This window comes from Colossoma macropomum, unplaced genomic scaffold (genome assembly GCF_904425465.1).
Source record: "Colossoma macropomum unplaced genomic scaffold, Colossoma_macropomum, whole genome shotgun sequence".
Taxonomy (NCBI): Eukaryota; Metazoa; Chordata; class Actinopteri; order Characiformes; family Serrasalmidae; genus Colossoma; species Colossoma macropomum.
In genome coordinates, this window is record NW_023494788.1 from 12,625,777 (window position 1) to 12,650,129 (window position 24,353).

The window sequence follows — 24,353 nt, forward strand, 5'->3', positions numbered from 1 at the left end:
GCGTCAGAGCCATGTAGAGGTGAGCGTGTACTATAAGCCAATCTCTGCACAGCGGGCGGGGCTTCTCCGAGTAAGGGTGGGAAAAAAAATAACGCGAGAATGGGAGTCGGCTGGAGGTTGCGTGTAATCCAGACGGTGAGGAGTTAGGGAGGAGGGTCTCTCTTTCTCACCGGTGCTGCTGTCTGCCAAAGGGCTATGGATGCTAGTCAGCTGCCTACCGGTAATTTTATTAACACACATTTTAATTCTCTTAATAGACCTTATTACTCTTTATAGGAGCGCATGCTGCACTCGTAGCAGACCGACTCTATTGTGCGTTCCGTTACCTTGTTCATCTTTTTTCAGTGGTCATGGAGGCCAGTGGAGACGAGGAGGGAGAGGCTCACAGAGTGAAAAATGAGGTAAAGGATGCTTAGGCTGGGATCTATAAACTGCACTTTAGTTCATTTGAAATATACTGCATAGGCTGTTACACACCGGAGCCCCTTTGTTAGCATTATGTCGAGTTTCTTTAAGGCTACATGCCCCTCGCTGAGTGAGCTAACCGGCATTTTGATTTAGTGAGGGCACGGTGACACCCTTCTGCAGCTGAGCAGTTTTTTGTGCATCATTTGATTCACTGCACAGATGCAGACTGCATTTCTCTATTACAGTGGGCTCCACAGTAACACAAAGCTAACACGCATCCTCGATATCTGTAAAACGGTCTTTTCTGAAAGTACACTTGGCTAAATGTGGCTCTTTTCAGTCCTTTTTTCCCTCAGAGGCAAAGGCGGCCTGGTGAACTTGAATACATCATAGACATGTGTACATGCGTGCATCTCTTCATTAGAAAGTATCCATTTAATTACGTTTTTGCTTGTGAACATATGAATAACTCTAGGCTACAATGACGAAAGACGTAAAAATAGTGAATATTCGACCTATTTTAGATCTCTATTGTTCAGTTATTTTAGAGAATCTCCCTGCTGCACAAAATGTCAGTCTAAAACGGCTGCTTTAGTTGAACATTTGGAAACTGCCTCGGTGAACTGACATCTCGGTCCATTTGTGCCTGGAAATGACTGCACATCTTAGCATCTCAGCACACAGAAATATCCTTTCAGCACCTTTTTTTTTTAATTCCTCAGTGCATGAGGCTTACTGAAGAGAGAGATGAGGCTGAAAGGCAGCTGAAGCACATTAAAAGAGGTAAGTTTATCTATTAGCCATTTCATATGAGTCAGTGATTTAATATTGCAAAACTAAAAGTTTGAACATTTGAAAGTTGTCCAGGAGTCAGAATTGGCACTGGTTTTCAGTGTTAGAGGGCCCATATCCTGTAGTTTTCTTGCATGTTGTTTTCCTCCATTAAACCCACTTATGATGTTGATGTGAGTTTATGTACCAAAAACAGATGTAATTCATTTTTACATGACAATTTTCCACTCTCTGAATTCTTTAGAATTAAATATGCTGTTTTTGTTCCTGTGCCTTTAAGGCGATATGTAAATTGTCACTGACTGGCTGCCTGGTGTTATGCTCCATCCAAAAAGAAGTCCAGATTGAAGTACTCCTTATAACTTAAACATGAATGGGCTCAACACTGCTGTAGGCTTAATACAGGGGTGTCAAACTCAACCACTAAAAGGGTCATATTAAAAAATCTCAACAAATTCATGGCCCAGAGAACACCTATGTTTTTATTTCATTTTTAAATACCATTTTGCTGTATCGTGAACTGGTCATTGTTTATTCAAAATATGGCAAAATGTCAACACAAAATAGGCAGTTGTGGTAGACCATGAAATATTACATGAATACTTATAAAAATAAATTAAATAAAGATGTCCCCAGGAGGTAGATCTTTTAAAACTAGACACTTCACGCATCTTTTCTTTGCTGCAAGCTCTTTCATTCTTCTGATCAATTTCTGAGCTGCTTAGTGTTTATACTGGTTGAACAGCAGCTGAAACTCAGCTAGTTTGTTTAGTGATATGACTAGTGTTGTTGAATTGAGGCATAACCCCCATAGGTTGCTGTTCGGGGTGGGAGTGGGTGTGCACATGTCCTTGCAGTGCATTCTGGGTATTGTAGTGCAGGGTTTTGTGAAACAGGCTTATATTAATAGAAAATTAAAATACTTCTGTTAAGCCCCATATGTCTAACACAAGGCCTGCGGGCCAGATCAGGCCCACAACGAAATCCTATCCCTCCCACAGGCCTTGTGTTTGACATATGGGGCTTAATAGATGGATATGTGTAAAACTGTTGGTTTATATGTCATCACAAAAACAGCAAATTTGAACTGGGCTGTTTTTTCAGCTTCATTTCCAAGTATGGACTGAGGAGTGAATGGTATGTTTTAAAACTTACATACATCAAACATTAAACTCTTTTATTTCAAAGGGTGTTTTTCATGATTTGGGCATTTTAAATTAGGGTGGCCCAGTGCTTAGTGATGTGACTAAGTAATCAAAGAAAATCTTAATTGTAATAGGAAGTAAGCTCCTGTGTTTTGTCCTTGATAATGTCCCACATGTGCTCTGTTTCACATTTATGAGTAAGGAATATGCATTGTCCCAGATGAACCAGAGCATCTGTGTAAAGGAACCATCTTTGTTGGAGTAGATTTAACAGCAAATTTATTGCCCAGCATCTTTTAAAACTTTCAGTATCATACACAAGTGCCTCTTTAAATTTCCAGCAAATATTCAGACACCATACCACTCAGGGCATTGTCAGCATCCATACCTTTCCTTAAGGTAGCCATAGAAGATGATCACCTCATTAGATTTGTCCCTCTAATCTGACACTTCGTGCCTTGTTTGGTGTCACCTCCTCCCTAACCCATCTCATTATCTCTCTGCCTCCAAGCTGTCTTCTAAATGAGCCTTTATTCCCAGGTGTAAAATGTTATCCCAGTCCCCATGACTACTAGGAGCCAGTGGATTTTTGTTTTGGCGTTGTTTCTTAGTTCTGCTTAGTGCCAGTGTAAGGAAGTATAGGCGCCTCTACAAACTGCCTTGCTAATGCTCATAGTGCACTCTGAGAATCATTGGTTGGAACAGGCTCTGCACTCAGGTGATACATTTATGATTCTTATTCTTAAATGTAGGATTTTCTCTTGCTGATTTTTTGTCATACTTTTCTGGCTTGTACTGTTCTAATAGGTGAAGCTATTTTTACACTTACTTAGATGCAGCTTAGATGTGTGATTACATGAGACATTACATTAGAATGTCTGTAGCCTCTGTAAGCAGGAATTGTTCTTAGTTTTTTATAGATATTTGAGTTTTGACAAGCAGTGGTGCTCCATAATCTTTTATCTTTGCCATAATGAGGTTGAATCTGATGTTTAGATCCCTATTCCTCAGTGTTGTCATACTGTTGTTTTCTGTTTGAACAAACCAATTGTGGATTTTAAGTCTGTACATCTGAAAAGCAGCCATAAACGTTAACTGCTTTTAATGTTGATTGAGTTATAAAGACCAAAAAGCTATAAACTGGTTGAGCTGTACATACCACTGTAAAGAGCTTAGGTATTGTGTATATATTTAAGTATTGTTTGAATGCTATTTTAAGCATGCAATTTAAGTTGTAAACTTCTTTTTGTCTTGGGCTGTTTCTTTATAGAATATTTGTTTAACTCACTGTATATAGCACAGTCGTATGCAAAAGTGGGTGACCCTGGTCAAATGACATGATTGGTTGATTTTCTGAGTTAAAATACCACATTCGCTACAGGGAGCACACATTTTAATGCACTATTACTGTTTACTTGCTGAATTTCTCACATTGTAAAAAATTAAAACACAAAATGTGGCCTGTGCAAAACTTATGGCATATTTTATCTTGTGTGTTTAATATTTTTTCTAATATGTTAAACTCAAAAAAAAATAGAAATTATGCACTAAAAATAGCAGAGAATTGCCATATTTATGGAGGATGTATTAACTTATTTTCGCGTAGAAAATCAACAAAACATGTCATTTGACCAGTGGAATACAAGCTTTTGCATACGACTATATGTTGGCTCATCAGGATGTGTTGTATGGCTTAATAGATCTCAGGTCTCAGTCATGTGAAGCCCCAGACTCTATCTGAAACAATCAAAGCTTCCTCCTGGAATTGTCATCATCCCCCAGGGGAGGATTAATAGACTATGCTACGGATACTGTACTCATATATGCCATGCTTTTTCTTTGAATTATTTAAATCTCCAATTATTAATTATTCACTAGTTGAAAATGAATGGAGGTTATTGTCATTCCAGTTGTCTTTTATCTATGGTTGCTACTTTAGCATTCCATATATTCCATAACGCTGTGAGGTTAATGTTAATAATGAATATTAGTCATTACCCATTAGCCTCTTTGCTTATATGAAAAAATGTTTTTCACTATATTTTACACAACTTTTATCTCTCTGAAAACCATATACAGTAGGTCAGTTCATTGGGCCACTCACAGTTGGCATAGTTCTCTGCAGTGCCTTACATGACTCTGCAAATGTCAGTGTGGTTTGTCCCAGTTGCAGACGTACAGGACAATTGTCCTGTGCTGGTTGCACATGATTGGTTGGAGTGCTATTTGATGATTGGCTGCTGCAGGGAAACTGCTGCCGAGTATCTGGGAGGCACTTGATCTGCGTCTGGCAAAACAGCTGCTTCCCACCTCCTTCCTTGGGATGCCTCAGTGAGCCTTAGTTTTAGTTCTTCAATCATTTATCTAGTAAAAAACATTTTTCCACTACATTTTCATCTTTTATCTTAGTTTAATAAAAATGAAAAATAGAAAGTGTTATAATATTATGACTATTTTGTGCATTTTAGTGAGTGTAAGCTTTTGTGATTGGAGATGAGAGATGGCTTAGAATGGATTAAAGGGTGTTAGCGTGGAGTGCAATTATGACTCCAAGTGCAAACAGAATTGCACAGTGATTAACAAGAGACTGTTCTAATTTATCAGCACAACCTAATCGCTGTAATCGAAAAGGGGGCTGGATGGTACTCTCAGCTCATACTAGCTCAACACAGCACCAGTGACAGAATACTGTGTCAAGTGCCTGTGTGAAGCAGTGTGCCTGAAAGAGTACTGGTGGGCCGTGACCCCCTGTTTTTGTCTCAGTTCTGCTGGTTTTCTAAAGCCATATTTTGCACATGCAGCACAAAGCATTTGCTGACCTAGAATCTCCTCTCGGTAGCTAGGCCTGGAGCTGAGCTCTGCCGGTCAGTCATTAGGGAGCTAAATGAGCGGGACCAATGTCCAGGGAGGCTTTGTTAGGGCACAGAGCCCCACCCCTTTCAGTGGGTGAAATAACGGTTCAGCTGGATCTTTGTGTGCCAGCAGGTGCATCACTCTGACTCATCTTACTCATTCCGCAGAGTTTGAGCCATAGTCCAGCTTGCTTAGGTTAAATGGATTGCTTTAATAACGGCTCCTGAGTTATCATGGCAACATGCCTCAGTGATGATAAAAACTCATTAACCTCTGGTTCAAAGAATGTAATTCTGTTATTGATGTATTTCGTGCAAAGCATACATCACGTATAGTATCTAACATATATGCGACTGTTCTAGAAACTCTGTCCCTCGATGCAGCAGGCACATTTAAGGAAATTCATACATCAGGCGAAATGGGGCGCTTCAGAGGGCTTCAGGTGAAATGGCTTAAACAATGGTCTATATACTCCTTACTTCCAAGCTTTCAAAATAATACTACAGAAAGAAAGTCTACAGAAACAGTTGTCCGTCTTTAATGCTTGTATGGACATTTATTTGCCTATATAGACCACACTACCAAATACCAACTACTTAAAACTACTGTCCTACAGCAAAAAAAAGACAGTTGAAAAAAAAAAAAGTGTTCAGTATTTATTAAGTTAGATATGTACAAGGACTACGTTGTGATCTATTTAAACCCTTAGCATTGTGATAGTAAAAAGCTAAATATATACAAAATCATCATTTATAGGGTACTTTCTAGTCACCGTCTACAGGTGGCTGTCCCAAACCCTAACCCCTAAATTTAAACTTGTGAAAACAAGAAAAAATATAAGAAAATACATTTTTTCTAGTTCTTTAGTGTTGTTTTTGAAAATATCTTCTTGATTTCTTTTAAAGTGGAGTTGAAATATTTAGATTTATCATGCTGAAGATAGCACCTATCTTATGTGAAAATTACTGTTATGTCACCTATAGTCAAATATGTCACAGTAAAGAAAAAGAAAAATAAATAAAGCATTTTTATAGAAAAATATCAGATCATTATCAGTATCGGTTGATGGCATCAAGTTATCAGAAAAGAAAAAGTGGTATCATGCCATCACTAGCATATATTTTATGTTTCATGCTAATGCACAGTAATAGTGGTTGCTGAGGGGGACAGCTGAATCAAGGCTATCCCCTCAGACTGTCCAGTTGTGTTTATCTACATTCTTGACAGATGACAGCAAACATGCAGATGGACGGAACCAGATGCCTTGTAGGAAATGCATTTTCCTTCGAGATTGCTACTTACTTTACTAATGGCTTTCTGGATGTTTGTTCTCAGATTTCAAGTAGTATCTCTTCAGAACTAACAGAGGTTATTGTTTTGTAAATATTCTGTTTGCAAGGGAAGAGTGAAAAATGACCAACGATGATGAATTGAGCTTCAGTTTCCACCCAGCTTCTCTAGACATTGGGCATTTTCCTCTGTCTGCTGAAATCCTCTCACATGAGCAGCATAGCCAGACTGTGGTGCAGTGCAGCTGTCCACTCTGCATATATCATAGGAAATAATGAAGTTACAGGAGCACATCTTTCTAAGTGCTTCTGCTGCACTGGGGCATGAGCAGTAGAGTAGTTGCCACTTTTTGCATATATTTAAATTGAAATCATGTTTTAAATATATAGAGCTCACTTTATACTTTTCACAGCCTGGAGGCTGGAACTTCTGCAGAGCTTTTTGTTAGAGGCAACTGCTTGTTTTAACATCTCTAGCAATATGTTATAAACACTTGCTTATGTTTCACTTTATGCAGGAATTCATGATTGTTGAAGGCTTTTCTAAATCTTCATCTGTTTCTGTCTTTACAAGTGTTTAAAACAGAGCTCTGTTTTATGCTCTCATGATGTGCAAATTTGCCGTATCAAAAGAAGTGTGAAAAATGCTTGTTGAAGAAATAAAATGAGATGTATTCAGCAGCCGGGCCTCCGAGCAGGCTGATGTATTCCAATCTACCATGCTGAGAAGAGCATCCATCATGCATTATTCAGCAGCTGCATTGTGAAGAAACTGATGACTTAGAGCTCCTTTCATCTTCATTCACTCTCATGGAAAGTGGAGCCAGAATCACTCACTGACCAGAGAATCAACTCACTGACCAGAGCAGCAACTGCCATCACCCACTTATACACTGTAACACGTCCTCATCCTTCTGGGGCAGTATTTATATGGAGATAAGGCTAAGCCAGTGGTTTCCACTTTATGTTTATGACCCATACCTGCACAGTGCTAAGGTGTTCTGCTGTTTCCTTAACCTTTAGAGCAGGGCTGCCCAAAGTGTGGCGTGTGGGCTTGGGGTTTGATTTGACCCACCAGAAACTCACCCCATCCCCTCACCCAATGAGAGAACCAATATATTTTATTCCTATATACAACTTATTAAATTCTTGATATTTTAGTAACAAAATACAGAAATGTTATAAAATACATTCTTAAAAGCTATATTTGAAATATACGCTATATGACCAAAAGTATGTGGACACCTGACCATTACACCTATGTGAGCTTGTTGGGCATCTCATTCCAAAACCATGGACATTATTATGGAGTTGCTTGCCCCCTCAGCCACCAAAAACATTGCATTGGGGTGGGCAAAATGGCAAAAACATAATAGCATGATTCTTAAAGAAATTTTCAAATTTACTCCGTATCTGGTAAGTTGGAAAAGGCAAAAAAGAACCAGTGGTGCCACACATCAAAGATACTGTCAAAAACTATGAGCGTGAATATTTTTTATTTGACATTCCACATATTGTGCTGCATTTAAACCAGTTAAACAGGACCAATTACACTGTCTTTGTAATGAAACATGCAGTCAGTCAATATCCAGGATATGCTCAGTAAAGTATAATACAATTTGATATTTAATTATTTCTCATTCGTAGCTCATTGAAACAAGCAGAGATATTTGAAGTGTGGATTCTTAATTTTCAGATCATATGACATTGTGTTTGTAAGTAGAAGAAGGGATGTTTATTATGATTTGAATTTGATGAAATATGTTGTTGTGCTTGCAATCTTGTTTTGCAGGATGAAAAAACATCGGCTACATTTTTGCCATTTTTTTCATTGATTGATGTGTAAACAAATGCAAAATATGCAATCTTGAACTTGTCAATACAGAATTTAAATCAAATTTAAAAGTAAATCATTAGGTAATTTTTCAATTAATTCAAATTCTAAGTGATTACTCTTACTCCATGTACTGTGAGGGTAAAAGCACAATTTAGATGTGTGAATGTTAACCTCAGAGCAGTGTGTTAGACTGGAGCAAGAGTGGAACACTTGTACATGAACTGGCTTGACTTTGCTATGACATCTGATCCCCCGTTGTGAGGTCTCCATGGGGTGTAGAGTTACTATAGTGGGATTTAGTGACAGCAACAGTATTAGTGCTGTCAAAATTGTTGAGAGGCCAGCTATTGTGAACATGTAACAGATAACCTTGTTAGTGGTTTCTGCTTACGTAGCAGTGAAAAAATAGGATAGTCTTTCTTTTCAATCTACTTATCTTCAAATATTCTTGTTTCTTCTTCACTTCAAATGAGTGGCATATCTCAATAAACGTACCTCATACACAATTCATTTTTCATGCCTGTCTTTTCCTAACTTAAAAAATGAGAAACACTTCTGAATATTTTCTGTGCAGACTGATGTATAGTAAGCATGTGGATGTAGGAGTGCTGTGGATACACCACAGCATGTGTCTTTATCCTTTTTGTCCCTTCATTTAAAGATGTATTCCTACAGGCAAACAAGACAGAAGACAAAATTGAGCTGTCTAATGCAGCAGTTGTGGCACAACCACTTATTAAAACTGCCCTTTGGTTTTGTCTAGTTTCCCAAATGGTGATTGAGGAGGTGAGCGTGCTGCAGACGCAGCTGGAGATTGAGAAGTCATGTCGGGAGAATGCTGAGGCACTGGCTACCAAGGTAAAGCACCCAGAGTTTACTCTGCACTGAGCATACAAACATGTTTCTCACAAAAAATCATAAAAGTTTCTGTTGTAATCTCCGCAGATATGACAAACTGTCCATACACCAAGAATTCACTCTAACCTAATAACAAAATAAAACAGCATATTGTGCTCTGGTTCCACTTGAAAACTGAATTAGAGTTGCCATGCAGCAGATGTTGTGAGTTTGGTTTCTGGAATAGTTGACTGTGTAATGTTATTTTGCACACCCTCAGCTGAACTGTGAGAACAGGAAGCTGAAGTATCTGAGCCTGTCGTCTCGGCCGTGTCTGGACGAGCTGCTGCCCAGTATCTCTGACTGCATCTCACTGGAGGAGGAGGCCGAGCCGCAGGATCACAGCCCAGACCCCTACGCCCAGTACCAACAGCAGGTCAAAGGTACACTGCACAGTCTCTCTGGCTGGTTTAATGCTTGAAAACGTAAGCATGGCACATTACATTAGAAGAGGGATCTGTCATCCAAGCACAATATCCAGGATATTCCACATATTGCATGCAGTTATACATCACAGTAGTTCTGGGCAGTATGTCAAAAATATAATATCCCAATACTTGTGATATGTACAATATTTCATTTTTCTGAAGTTTGATTAGTTGAAATAGACAGGACAGCCCAGCAGTACCACATCTAAAATAATAAATTGAGTACAATAATTTTTTCTTTTTTACATACTGTGCTGCACTAAAAGCAGTTAAACAGGCCTAATTATGCTGTCTTTGTCATGAAACATGAAGCATACTGTGGTGTATTGTGAAGTAACTTATCACAATACGATATAATATTGTCACATTGCTCTCCCCTACTTCAAAACAATATTAGTGTCTTATCAGCTGAATATTGTTACATGGCTACAATTTGTGATCTTTTTATTAACCATCATTTCTTTGCATCAGTAAGCTGGTGCTGAAAGACCTGTGTGTTGCAAAGGATCTGCATATTGCACATAAAAGGCTTGAGGACATACTGACATTCATTGCTTTATATATAAAGCACTACTGTTTTTTTCATAGATCTTCAGGAAACAGTGAACACTTTGCTGGAGGAAAAAAAGCAGTTCGCCTGTCAGTTACAGGAGCAGCAGAGGCAGATCGAGGAACTGACAGCACTTGTAAGTGGCGTACCGATTGTGCTTTTGTCACAGAAGGAGAATGAGCTCACTCATGCTTAGCATAGCTGTGGGGCTTGGGTATGCACTACATATATGAACCTTTTCAATAATGAATAAGTATGTAAAAAAAACTTAAATATCCTTCAGTGTATATCCTCAAGTGTTATGGGAGAGTGAGCAGACTCTTTTTTTTTTTTTTTAAATGTTTTTAATGTTTAATTTGACCCAAGCCTGTTCTTACGTTTTAGTTAGTGTTTTTTTTAACTCCTATACTGTCTCATAGACTGAAAAAGAGCAAGCAGAGATGAAGGAGCTTCACAATACCATTGAGCAACATACCAAGACCATCAAGAGATTCAACAGAGGTACGTGTGCTTGTGCTTCCATTTGGTTCTGAAATGCATTGACTACCGATAATCTCTGACATGTTCTGCTGAAGTTTGATGAAGTACCGTCAGTTACGTGGGCCATATTTTTCTTCTGTGGAGTCACGTTCATGCCTTTGTCTCAGTATGACATCATTCTGGCTGAGTTGCTATACATCTGGCATCTGCCTGGGAAGAGAATCATTTCCTCTCGACCCACTCACTCCTGGTCACCATTAAAACGCCCTGATGAAATTAACAGTAGGACACGGACCAGGAATTCCCTCAGCTGTGCCTGGGGAAATGTACTTTAATTTGCTCTCTGTTTGACTCCCTCCCCCTTTGACTCCTTGACTGCACTGGTTTTGCTGGAAACAGTACAGCTCTCACATACCAGGTGTTTTGCCTAAAAGTAAAACCCCCCACTCAGCATGTGTGGCTGTCATCTCCTGAAGACTGAGTGTCTCAATAAGACCATGTGTCTCTGTTCAGTGTCCATGATGGCTGCTCATGAATACGAGGGGCTAAAGGAGCAGCTGGATCTGGAGCAGAACCTGAGGCAAAAAGCAGAGACCTATGCACATGAGGTATGGCATTAGTCCAGATTGAAAATATAGACATCATAGGAGTGTACATCTCTCACTTCACAACAATACAGTTAGATAACGATTCTTTAGGAAATGATTGATTGTATCATGAAATTACACAATTGAATGTACTCAATAAAAACAATAATCTTAGCTTGTCATATATGGTGTCACAATTGATCATAACATTCCAAAATGGAAACAGTTGAATCACCATGTTTATATCAATGTATCTATGTTTTTTCATTTTATTTTTGCTAGTTTATATATACTGCTTTTCTAAGGACCTCCTGATGAAATATTTACTGAAACAATCACTATTTCCTTTGGATACCATTTTTAAAAAATACAGTTTAGGCCAAAAGCATTACCAGACTATTGTAAAACAGTGTTTAGACAGGCATTAGACAGCATATTGTCACTGTCCAAAAAACGTTTCTCCAAAATGGCAGCTTTACAGAAGAATGCAAAGGCATTTTTACTTTTAATACAGGTTTATGTAAAGAGGTTTCATTACAAGCAATTTTGGAGCCTTTCCGTTGGTCCATAAAATAGAGATGCTTGTTTTTGACAGCAATGATATTCATAACCATTTCATGTAATACCTTTCTGTGAGGGAGCTTTTGATTAAGCTTGGACAATAATGTACACTTGCACAAAAATACAACGACAGAGCATTACCCTATAGCAATAATCACCAGCCCTCCTCCTGGAGATCTACTCTCCTGCAGAGCTTAGTTGCAGCCTGCCTCTAATGTGCTGTACCCCACTTACCTAATGCTAAAGCATCTGGTCCAGCCACTCAGAAGTTAATTAGCTGTTGTAGGTGTGGTAGATTGGGGTTGGAACCAGACCACACAAGAAGGTAGTTATCCAGGACCAGGGTTGGTGACCACTGCCCTGTAGCATTTCCCTGGTGGTAATACAATAACCATATTACTACCAATTGGGCTAGCTTCTATTATTGCCTCATAATTTATAATGATAATACATTTAAAATCTAATCTAATGATAAGACTTCTAAAAATCTAGTGGTTTTCCATGTTTGTTTGGTTGATTTTTTTTTTACAGTGGCACCCTTTTTCTAGATAAACTCATTTGTTTTACTCTCTACTGGAGAGTAGATCTTATTTTCTTTTTCTTTTTTTTGTTTGTTTAATTTACATCTTTACCTGACTGAATGTTCCTTAAAATCTTTTCAAGTATGTATGTATGTAGTTAATTAGCTGGTGGTGTTCTGTTTGTACATTTCATAATTAAGTGTTGTTTAAATTAATTAATCTAACTAACCATAGATTAGTTATTGTACAAAAATGGTAAAATAAAGGCAAAGCAATAAAAGAAATTCATGTGGAATGTGAACAAGAAAGAAAGAACAATAATTTGCATAATATTTACACTTATTTGAATGATTGTGATATTTGATAATATCAGTTATTGGCTGAAGATTATTTAAAAGCATTAAATGTTGCTATCAACACTACTGCACTTCTGATTTGATAAGTTTCTCTAGAAAGCTTTTCACATCAGAACACTTGTTTACATCTTGACAGTTTAGTTGTGTAGAAATATTAAAAAATCTGTGGAATCTTAAAGATTATAATCTGCAGCTCGTTTATGTTTATGCTAATGTTGAGTCTGTTATCCTTTACCAGCTGACCTCAAAATCTGGTTCCAGCCAGAGTACAGTGAATGATAGAAAAGACTCTATATTTGGTGCCGAACCACAGCAGTATTCCTCTAAATTTAGGTGATTTGTTTTGAGGTTGGAACATGTTCAGAGAGTGAAAGGATTGTTTGTTTTTTTTTCTTTTTTCTTTTTTTGGCTTTTAGATGCTGGTGAAGCAAAAAGAGGCAAACAGGCAGAGCATGATTCTCCTGCAGCAGGCAGACCCCAGTGTTCAGCTGCTCAAGGCTTTGGAGGATGTGGCTAATGTAACCAAAACACTGGAACAGGAACGGCTGCAGCACCAAGAGAAGGTAAAGAGTACTTACACTCTGAATTTTCATGTCAATAATGCATTTATATCATACCTTCTTAATGCATAATGGGATGTGTTAGGGTAAAGACCTGATGATATTTGAGAAAAAAAGTTAGTGCTGAACAAACATTAAAATTGAAACTGCATCTCTGATGTGCACAAAGCCTTGTGGATCTGTCAGTACTGTGTTTAGCTCTAAAGACCAACAATACAAAAGTGCTATTCTGTTGCCGAGTATTGGGCACAAGCTGCTCTGCATTTGCAGCCTCAGCAGATAGTTAATTTCCTTGAGGAGCCACAACAAATGAGAGGATGTGGATAAAATAGGAGGCTGGCTGCGCCTCCAAAACTGCACTGTGTTAATTACAAACCCCAGCACATCAGAGGAGAAATCCGGGGGCTTGACAGCTCTCAAATAAGATCAAGGATGAAGTATTGGAGACTTATGAAGAAGTTGCAGCCGAGAATTTCCAGATGCAGATCATAACTTACTTACACATGGTGTTCCTGTGTAAATATTTTCAGACATAAACTAGGGCTGATGAGAACAGGATGAGAAAAGAATCAGTTGTTCCCAGAAGGTAGTCAGAGTGCCAGAACGCCTACAGTAACTCAGACTGCAGCTCTACTCACAGAACTGCTTAGAGCAGGGCTGGTGGGTCATCAATCAATGAATAGATCTGCAGCTACTCAGAACTTGGATGAAACTTTTTGGACGACATTCAGTCAATATGCTGCATCATTGAAATACTATTTACAGTGCTTCACTTAGTGCTTAAACTTTGAGTGTTTGAGTCTGAACTTTTTGTTAATTGTTGTATTTGATCTAAGGCCAATGTAGAGCAAACTTGCAGAACTAACTGATTGAAAAATTATTCTATTTCAGTCATTAACAAGACAATTCTGTGGCTGCATTTTATATCCTACATTTTCTCATATATTTCTAGCTTAGGGCCACTTACATTTGTGCAGGTTTATGTAAAACATCATATTTCATTTTAACATTACCATTTTCCAGCCTCACTTTATCCCTTAGAATTAAACAGGGTGTTTTTGCTACTGTGTCTTGAAACGCTACCTAAACTACTGTAGGCTGAATAGGTTTAGATGACATCACAAAAACAGTGAATTCAAAACAGGCTGTTTTTGCAGTTTAGTTTCCATATATGGACTGTACAGACTAGGGAGTGAATGGCACACTTTGAAATTTTAACAATGTTTACATACTACATTAGACACAACACAAGGAACATTTGTTTTTTCATGATATGGGCCCTTCAAATACCAATAATTTGGGGTGGGTTTGTGTAACTGTTGTGTTTTGCAGTGATCATGTCTTCCTTTCTTTTATAAGGCTTCCACTGATATGCAAAATAATTCTGATTCACAGTTACTAAATGTTCATCTCCCTTTCTTTCCCTGTAGGTAAAGGCTCTGGAGGCTGAGCTTGATCAGTGTGCCTTGCGGAAGCAACTAGCACAGCTGCAGAAACAGCTGGAGTTGCTGGAGGAGGAGAAAAAAGAGACGGAGGAGCGCCTGCAGGAGGAGTTGAAGAAGTGCAGCAACTTGGAAAGCAGAGGTGAGCTCACATCCTGCAGCTCAAGCAGAACAGGCTCCAGTCTCAGTGTCACTTGCAGTCACATGCAAAAGTTTCAAAACCCCCATCAAATGACATGTTTTGTTGATTTTCTGATTGACAATAAGTACATATCATCTACAGGGAATAAACATACATTTTCCACAAAATTTTGGTGCTCAAATTTTATTTATTTGCTGAGTTTAACATAACATATTTATAAAAAAAATTAAATATCAAATGTGCCATGACTTTGGCACAGACCATATTTTATGTTTTAAAATTCAGCAAATAAACAGTTGTGCATTAAAATGTGCAGACGTGTTCTCTGTAGAGAGTGTGTTAACTTATTTTTATTTACAACAACAACAAAAAATATAATTCGACAAGGGCATCAACACTTGCGCAAAAAAGTGTAGGTGTTTGTTATGTATTCTACATTCAGAAAGTAAGACTGAATGACATTTGAGAATATTAAAGCCAGATTTATTTTGGAACATACTATAATTTGTGATACTGTAATTCAAGTTACGTGGTTTTAGTCTGGTATCAATCTGCAATTTATAGTCAGGTCTGACAGTATCGTGAAATACACTATATGGACAAAAGTATTGGGACACATTACTATACATTACAGATTACACCTACAGGAGTTTTTATGACATCCCATTCTAAATCCAGGCATTGATATGGAGTTGGTCCCTCCTTTACAGCTATAACAGCTTTCACTCTTCTGGGAAGCTTTCTACAAGATTATGGAGTTTGTCTGTGGGATTTTTTGCCCGTTCATTTATAAGAGCATTTGTGAGGTCATTGCTTTGTGCACTGGGGCACAGTCATGCTGGAACGGAAGAGGGCCTTCCCCAAACTGTTCCCACAAAGTTGGAAGCGTATAATTGTCCAAAATGTTTTGTTATGCTGAAGCATTAGGATTTCCATTCACTGGAGCTTAGGTGGCCTAGGCCAACCCCTGAACAACAACCCTATGCATTATCCCTCCTCCACCAAACTTTACAGTCAGCAAACTGCAGTCAGGCAGTTAATGTTCTCCTGGCATTCACCAAACCCAGACTCATCCATCAGACTGCCAGACAGAGAAGTGTGATTCATCACTCCACATAATACGTTTCCACTGCTCCAGAGTCCAGTGCTGGCGTCATGTTGCTTCCAGAGGCAGTTTAAAACTCTTTAGTGAGTGATTCAACAGAGGATAGGCAATGTGCGCTTCAGCATTCAGTGGCCGGACTCTGTGAATTTTCGTGGTCTACCGCTCCGTGGCTAAGCTGTTGTTGCTCTTAGGTGCTTGCATTTCACAATAATAGCACTTACAGTTGACAGGGGCAGATCTAGCAGGACAAACTGACTCGTGGCAAAGTTGGCATCCTATGACAGTGCCATGTTTAAAGTCACTGCCAGTGTTTGTCTATGGAGATTGCGTGGCTATGTGCTTAATTTTATCCACCTGTTAGCAATGTGTGTGGCTGAAACACCTAAACTCAATAATTAGGAGGGTGTCCCAATACTTTTGTCCATATAGTGTATATAAGCTTCTGTAATTGGTTGAACCTGGAGCTCTCAGTCAAAAACATAGATTTTTAAATTCATAGTGATTTTGAAAGTTTGAAATGATATCATTAGTCTTTTTCACAGTATTGATTCTATCCATATTAAATGTATTTTCTTTTGAGAGCAAGTTCAGACACACCGCAGCCCCCCCTTCTCTTGTCCTGCTGCTATTCAGAGTCTAATGGTGCATTCAGAGAAAAATATTCTGTGTCGGAAATGTTAATTGGAAATCATAGCAAATTTTATTACTGCTCCGGAACAATTTCTAAGTGAAACATGGTATCAGTCTCTGAGCTAGTCCAGCATTGTCACTTAGTGATAGGTGAAGGTGGTGGTAGTGGGAGTTGAAACATGATATTTTTGGTTAATATTATTTTCTCTGTCCATTACTGTTGACACATGGCCAGAAATCAGATGTTCTAGAAGTGGGCAGAAGTTTTACATTTTCAAAGAAGATTAAAGGAAAACAAGAATTTTGTCCTTTAAATGACATGCTGAATCATGCAGGGACATAAATTAACTGCTGTCCTCCTTAAGTAAGAGTTTTGTTTTAGGAGAGGAATTATGAAAACATAATATCCAAACCTGTTAGTAGACATGGCCCTGTGCTGTGTTGTTATTATAATTGAGTGTGACATCTGTCACTTAACACTCATGTGTACATCCAGGCTATGACCTTTTAATGCAGGTTGTCTCATTGGCTCACTTGTAGAAAAAACACAGATACTTTATATATGGGTGGGCAATATGACAATGTTTTTGTTGTTGTGATAAATTGTCATGTTATGTCATAGTAAGCTTCTCTGAGTTTATTTTATTGTCAGTACTTAAAAAACATTGAAATGCATGTTACATCACAAAGAGAGCAGTGAGGCCTGTTTAACTGGATTTAGTGAAGTGTGGCACCACTGTTTTTTTGTCTGCTTCATCTCATCAAACTCCAGAAAAACATATTGTGATGCACATTGTGTATCAAGAATGAAGTATCATGAAATATTTTTGCCACATCGCCCACCCCAAACTTTATCAGCCAGTCCAGTTGCTTTCAAATTACACTAAAGGATCTCGTCTGACAAAACAAATCCATCTCAAAAAAGTGTAAGCTGCAGCTTTCATAAAAATTAGGAGAAACCCATGCTTGAGAACAATGAAGCAACATTTGAGATGCATGCTATAACTACAGTAACATCTCCTTGTTTCTGCAGTGAAAGAGCTGCAGGAGTCTCAGAGGAGCTGTGTTTCAGCCTCGGGTCCGTCTCCTGGGACCGCACCTCCCCCTGCACCTCCTCCCCAGCCTCCTCCACCTCCCCCACCCCCTCCTCCCCCTCCTCCCCCACCCCCTCCCTCTCGCTGCAACCCCCTCAGGTACTGCTCCACTTACTGCACCAAAGCAATGCCACATATACTGTTTGTCTGTACTCTCAGCCCCTACAACACAGAGCAAATGTTTTTTAATGACTCTGCTGACTTAGTCAAATGTTTATGATCTTTAGTGGTTATGAGCTATTCAAAAATGCTTATATTACAGCGCTTACATTGTTTAATAGTAGACATTAATCCTTGATTCTGACATGCCTGAATCTTCTCATTATTCTCATTTCATTGTATAAATAGTTCCCTCATCGCAATCATGAGGAAATCCTCCAAGGGTGGAAAAGGCTCCCCAAAATTAGAGCAGGCTCCAGGTGACTTTACTTTTGGCTTCATGCAGTCCAAACAGCACATTTGTCTGTGTTGTCCTTGCCTGCCTCCTGTTCTGACCTTACCTGACAAATGCTGGCTCCTCTCTGTGCAGTGAATGAAGCTGTGGACGATGTCAAAGTGAAGGCTGTCAATGAAATGATGGAGAGGATCAAACATGGGGTGGTGCTCAGGCCTGTGAAAGGACAGGATACAAAGGTGAAGCTCAGTGTGTATTATTATTATTATTAATAATATTATTAAATTGTCTAGTTTTGGAGTGTTTTTAACCAATAGAAGGCCAAATTTTGTACCTTTTGATTTTTTTTTTTCAATATTAAGTAGTAGTGGGCGATATGGGCAAAATTTATATCACAATATAATTAAGATTACTTATGGTTTTGGTATATATCATGCTATAGTGTATTTAGATTTATTTTTTCAAATAAAACCATTTTGGATGCTTAAGTAAACCTTTTTTGTAGATTAACAATGGGATATTATTTCACTTTTAATAAGAATCATATCTAACAACTGAAGTAAACATTTTTATTGGGCAAAATAGTAAAAACAGAAATTAGCAATTAGTCATTTGTCTCATATGTGCGTCTCTACGACTGATCTACTACCGTTAGACACTTCTGAAATTTAGTAAATATTACAAGCACCATTCACAGTACCAGTTTTTGCTGAGAAGCTGTGGTGTCTGCGGCTACTACTATCAAGCAATGACAAAAATGTGTAAAGATGGTATTTCCTTCTACAATACAAAACTGCATAGAAATAACTTTTCATCAAATTCAAATCTTAATAAAATACCTTCTACTTAGAAACACAAATACGGCATTGATTGATAGTTTAGAATCTGCACCTTTGGCTGAATTTCTGTGCTCGTTGCAATGAGCTACAGACAGAAATAATTAATATCGAATTATATAATGTTTTTTTATTACTGGTGACAACTTCTAAGAGTTAATGTTTTGTGTGTTGCTGTGTGCTCTAACCCAGGAGCTATAACATTATGTCTGTTCTACATTACATGTTTCCTGCCGAACTGATCCGGTCATATTCAGAGATTTGGCACAAAGGTAAGCCTGCCACTTTATCATTAAACTAATGGTATCAAAGGTGATGCATTAATAATGCACTAATAGGTAAAAGATAAGTGCCACTATTTTTTTAAATGCAACTGCGTCAATTTGTTCATCACTAAAATACATTGAACCTGAAGTATAATTTACAAGCAAAACACAGCGCTAATGTGGCAGTATCAGTAATTCACTAGACTACACTGGTCAGTGCTTGCTGGAGAGCTATAGATAATTCCGTGAGCAGCAAAATACACAAAAGTAACAGTAAAGTGGAAAACCACAGTTCCCCTCGAAACAGGGCATAATATAGTGATTTGAGAGCATGAAGCTACAATCATGCAGGAGTTGAAACGTGTACCCGCTGTTGCTTTTACAGGACATTGATGATAAAAACTGGAATATGCTGGAAATACACTGCTTTTTAAATGGGATATAAATCTTCTCTTTAGGATCCAATTTGAGCAAATAAGGTTAGCTACCCAAAAACATGCAATTAATCATGATTCGTTTTTCATTGGCTTGACAGTCCTGCATAAATCCATCAGATTAGAGTAGAAGACAACTCAGTGGTTATCATGTATACCAAAAAGAATATTAGGGCATGTGAAGGTGGTTATGAGCTTAAAGTTTTCTTTTTCATTGAAAAAACACTACTGAAGAAACCACATGGTAGAAAAGGCTCATTGATCATTCTCCCTGAGGAATGGTGTAGTTATTAAGGCATTGTTGTATGTGGACATCTCATAGACAGAGAGTAAATCGACTGTTTAAGGCATTGATTGACTGGGCCACCATAAAAACACTCAGACTCACTGGGGCTGTAGGAGTTAAAATCAATAATGCGGACCAGTGGTCAGGATTTTAATAGCTACCATCTGTGCTCTGTTTCAGTGCCAGATACAGCCCCACCCCTTCTTCTGTATCATCCAGCTATAACAATATAAAAGAAGTTGATGGAAAAAACAGTTTTAGATGTTGGTGAAAAGAAGCATTATGCTGCTCTTCGTCACAGTATTGCAGCACTGTAGTGGCCTGAAATGGCAGAAATGTGCAACTCAGCATTATCTCTGCTGTCCTTCTGTTCAGCCGCAAAATCCAGCCACTGAGGAGAAACACCAGGAGAGCGCGATGGAGGAGCTGAAAGGCATCCTGGTACTTCAACTGATGAATGACTGCATTTCATTTAATCAATATCTACTTATGTGGGCTTTCATTGTACCTGCTCTTCTCCTTTATGGAGATGTTAGCGTTGATACAGTTCCATACATGTATATTAATAAATTATCGTTGATGATGTAATGAATGTGAAGGTACCCAGGGAGGTGTGTGCATGAAAGCGCTCATTTTTTTTTCTGTTTGGCCTCTCAGGACCCAGTGAAAAAGAGCCCCAGTCGTGGATTCCAGGAAACATTACCTGTTAAAAAGGACAGTGAACTGGAAGTGATTCTGAGGAGGAGACGCAAGCAGGCCTGTGATCCAGCTGCAGCAGGTGAGACTCAAGACAAAAAACATCTTTAAAATGAAAAGCACAATTTATACAAAATAATCAATAATCTTGGCATTATGTTTGTTCATATACATTTTATATTACATAGAATGTGTGTATACTTGCTTATATGGTGTGGTTTGTTTCATGAATATGATGACTCACGTACAGATTTTTAACATGTTCCGGTTCTCATTTATCCGCTAGGGGCAAAATATTGTAACTCCTTATAATGTTCACAGTACAAAATCAGGGCTCTAAGTTTGTTGAAGGGAAATTTTTATCAGTCTTTTTAAATTGCTGTTTAGTTCAGTAATTAACATAGTCATTTTGAGTGGTTTGATGTGAAATGCTCTAAAGAAACTTGATAAGTCAGAATTGTTCACAGTGGTGGTGATAGGAACCCGACATCCAAATGCTAATAGAAGCTATATCATAGAAAGTTATTACATGACATTATGAATCCGTTGCCTGATATCTGAGACAGTTTTACTATAGTTTTGAGAGAAGGTTTTGGCCTAAAAAAGTATTTTTAAAATACATTCATGGCAGAGAGTTGCATGCGGGGTCTTGTAAGTCAAAATAGAACCCCAAAAAAAACGTTTTGTTCCTCAGATATACTAGTATTTTATCATTGTCAACATTACATATAAAAACTTAAGATGTGTAGGTTCACTGGTCATTTTGCATAGTAAATAACATGGCTATATTTGCATTGTAGACAATGTGAGCCCTGGTTTCTGTAAAATACACTGTAAAATAAAATCTGTAGATGTCTCTGTACAATGAACCATTTTACATCAAACCAAACCAAAATCAGTGTAATTCTCCTTCAATACTTAGAATATGTACTCTAATTCATTTAATTCTAAATCATACACTGTATAAGCTTGCAGTGATTATTCTTATAGCATTTCTAACCATGCTTCCCCAAAGATTTAAATTCTTTGATGGTTGCTTAATGAAAAGTTCAGTTTTCTTATGTCTTTGTAAATTTAACCCCTTAAACTGCAGGCATGTTATTCATATCAGCATTATTAGGTGTTGTAGTTATGTAGTAACTACAATTAAACTAACATAAGTTATGTAGTTATGAGAGTGAGAAAATGAAAATTGGGTTCTTGGGATATAAGGGGTTAATCCAACCAAGTCTAATATCAGAGCATCCGGCACTATATGATTTAACCATCCTATGCAATGGCTTTATACTGTTGCTCTTTGTTTGTCTTCTAGCAGCTAAACCTTCACCAAGACCTACTTCATAAACAGTCAGCCGAACTCATTGCGCTCTTCTCATATCTTTTTCTGCAGATGAGATGGATGGTCAGATCAGCAAGGTCTCTTCATCTGATAGCCTGAACGGTCGGCATAGTTCTGACTCGGGTAAAGACACAGATGGGCCGGGCAGCAGTTCCCTCTCGGGCAGTGAGGCTGGCTCCAGGAGCAGCTCAGACTCAGGCAAAGAAACAGCCACAGCCCGCAGGAGCTCAGACTCAGGCACAGAGCCTAGTGGAACCAAACAGAGAGCTGCTGTCCACAGGTCTCTCTCTGAGAAAGGGCCTTCCGAACTGGTTACCCTCAAGTCCTGCACTAGGTAAAGCTACTTCCACAGGTATCATTAAACAGTGCAACATGAATGTACCCTCAGCTATTTTGTGGTTATGAAAGTTGGTTTACGCTAGATGAAGTCTTAATTTTAGGAGTTTAGATGTTGCTTCTCCTGGTGCTACGAGGCTGATGTCACTAACAAGTAATGGAAACTTATATACCATTTAGCACCTAAGGCTGCATCCAGATGGCAGACTGTGACAATTGAGAGCTGATGATTATTTCTATCACTGAAGTGCAGTTTAAGTAAAAATAAAAGGCTAAGATATAAACATAAAACGATATCAGCCAACATGATCACTTACCTAAATTTTGATCCCATTAAAATCAGTATTTGTATCAGTCACAAATTTTCATATTGGTCAGTCCCTAATAAATAGCCTCTGTTCATATACACCAACGGGCCACTTCATTAAGCACAACTACCCTGTATCTACTCTCTGTGCATTTTATCAGCTCCACTTACCATATAGGTGCACTCTGTAGTTCACAATTTTTACAATTACAGCAGCACCACTTTGTCTGATCCACTCATACCAGCGCAAAACACACTAACACGCCACCACCACATCGGTGTCACTGCAGTGCTGAGAGTGATCCACCACCCAAATAATACCTGCTCTGTGGTGGTCCTGTGGGGGTCCTGAGCATTGAAGAACAGGGTAAAAGGAGGCTAACAAAGTATGCAGAGAAACAGATGAACTGTAATTGCATAACTTCAAAGTGCACCTATATGGTAAGTGGAGTTGATAAAATGGACAGATTATAGATACAAGGTACGTAATGAAGTGGTGGTGTGTATATACACAAATTTTTGTATTTATTTATTTTTCCTAGGCTGGTTTTATTGGTCTTTTCATTTGCAGCTATAAGGCTCAAAAATGTGTTGTGTTACAGAGAACAGAACAATGAAGAACAAGAGAAGAGTGAGCAGCCTAATGGGATCAGCCACCCCGCACAGAACGAGGACCTGCAGGCTGCTCTCAGCTCCTCGGCAGACGGCCCTAACGAAGCAAATGGCAGCATGGATGCTGAGTGTTAACAGAAAGCAGCACTAGCAGGACAGCTGCAGTATTTGCACAGAATCTTGTTTTGGTTTTTCACTTTCTTTATTCCAAATTCCACAAATGTACTTGGAAAATATTCAGTTCTAGGTATTCAGTACAAAAGCGTCTGATGCTGTGGGTTTGTATCCACTCATGGAACACTCAGTATTTAACATTTTCTTTAGAAGCATCCTGCATCTTGAGAACTTAAAGAGAACCCACTCCATTCTTGTTTTAAAAATGAACAATTGATCCTATGTGAATAGTCTGTTTGAAACTGGGTCCGGCCAAAGTGAGTACAATGAACTTTAAAAAACTCCTGAGATACAAAATGCAGCGTATGAAATGCATTGCTGACACTATCTTTCCAAAGGAAACATTCATACTCAGATTTACCATTCAGTAGGATTTTTGATTAGAAACATTTCATAACACTGGTCTTCTCTCCATTTGAGTAGCTACATATGACTCCTTTACTGGGGGTTACAGTAATGATTTTAAATTACTTTACCACAACCTTATCTTTACACTCTCCAACATTTCTATTAGTGCTGAATGATAAGGCCTAAAAATTACATCACAAGATGATCTTTATCACAGCATGTGCTATACGGTGAAAAAAGATCTAGCAACACAAGAAATTCGCAGAACACATGATATCGACACTATGTTTTTGCTGTTGAGAGGTTTTAGCCTGCTATTTTAGTCCAATTACCACAAAACCTCAAGTTGGTCATTAGCTCATCTAGCTGTGAAGTGCCTAAAGGGCATTAAGGCCTTAAAACCTTGCTTAAAGGCCTTGTTTGCAAAATGTAGGTCAATACAATGCAATTTAGCATCCAAGGCCAAGAATACACCATATAACATCTTTATATATGTAACATTTCTGACATCTAGTTTCATATTGCAATAACAAAAGGCTATACATCATCACATTGCCCAGCTCTGCTTTCCAGATTTTAAAAAGTGAACTATACAGTAAAGATCATTGTTTACAATGCAAAAACTCAATCCTGAATCAGTCTGAGATC

The 24,353-nt window shown here is 38.3% G+C and overlaps 1 protein-coding gene across 1 annotated transcript; it reads left to right on the forward strand.

The window, feature by feature from the left end:
* Positions 1 to 105: 105 nt before the first annotated feature.
* On the forward strand, positions 106 to 24,056 carry shtn3 (shootin 3). The gene is made up of 18 exons (XM_036568508.1): positions 106 to 220; positions 346 to 401; positions 1,131 to 1,191; positions 9,088 to 9,182; positions 9,442 to 9,604; positions 10,238 to 10,335; positions 10,619 to 10,700; positions 11,193 to 11,287; positions 13,121 to 13,267; positions 14,695 to 14,848; positions 17,617 to 17,776; positions 18,026 to 18,096; positions 18,207 to 18,310; positions 19,165 to 19,179; positions 20,269 to 20,334; positions 20,551 to 20,671; positions 21,980 to 22,262; positions 23,174 to 24,056. The coding sequence occupies exons 1-18, from the start codon at positions 196 to 198 to the stop codon at positions 23,316 to 23,318; spliced, it is 1,941 nt and encodes a 646-aa protein (XP_036424401.1). The 5' UTR covers positions 106 to 195; the 3' UTR covers positions 23,319 to 24,056.
* The last annotated feature ends 297 nt before the right edge of the window (positions 24,057 to 24,353 follow it).

Bases quoted from the DNA above. Each gene is read 5' to 3' on its own strand.
- shtn3 (XM_036568508.1), top strand. From the start codon at position 196: ATGGATGCTAGTCAGCTGCCTACCG. The intron at 13,268-14,694 runs GTAAAGAGTACT...CTTTCCCTGTAG, and splicing joins GGCTGCAGCACCAAGAGAAG to GTAAAGGCTCTGGAGGCTGA. The intron at 20,335-20,550 runs GTACTTCAACTG...TTGGCCTCTCAG, and splicing joins AGGAGCTGAAAGGCATCCTG to GACCCAGTGAAAAAGAGCCC.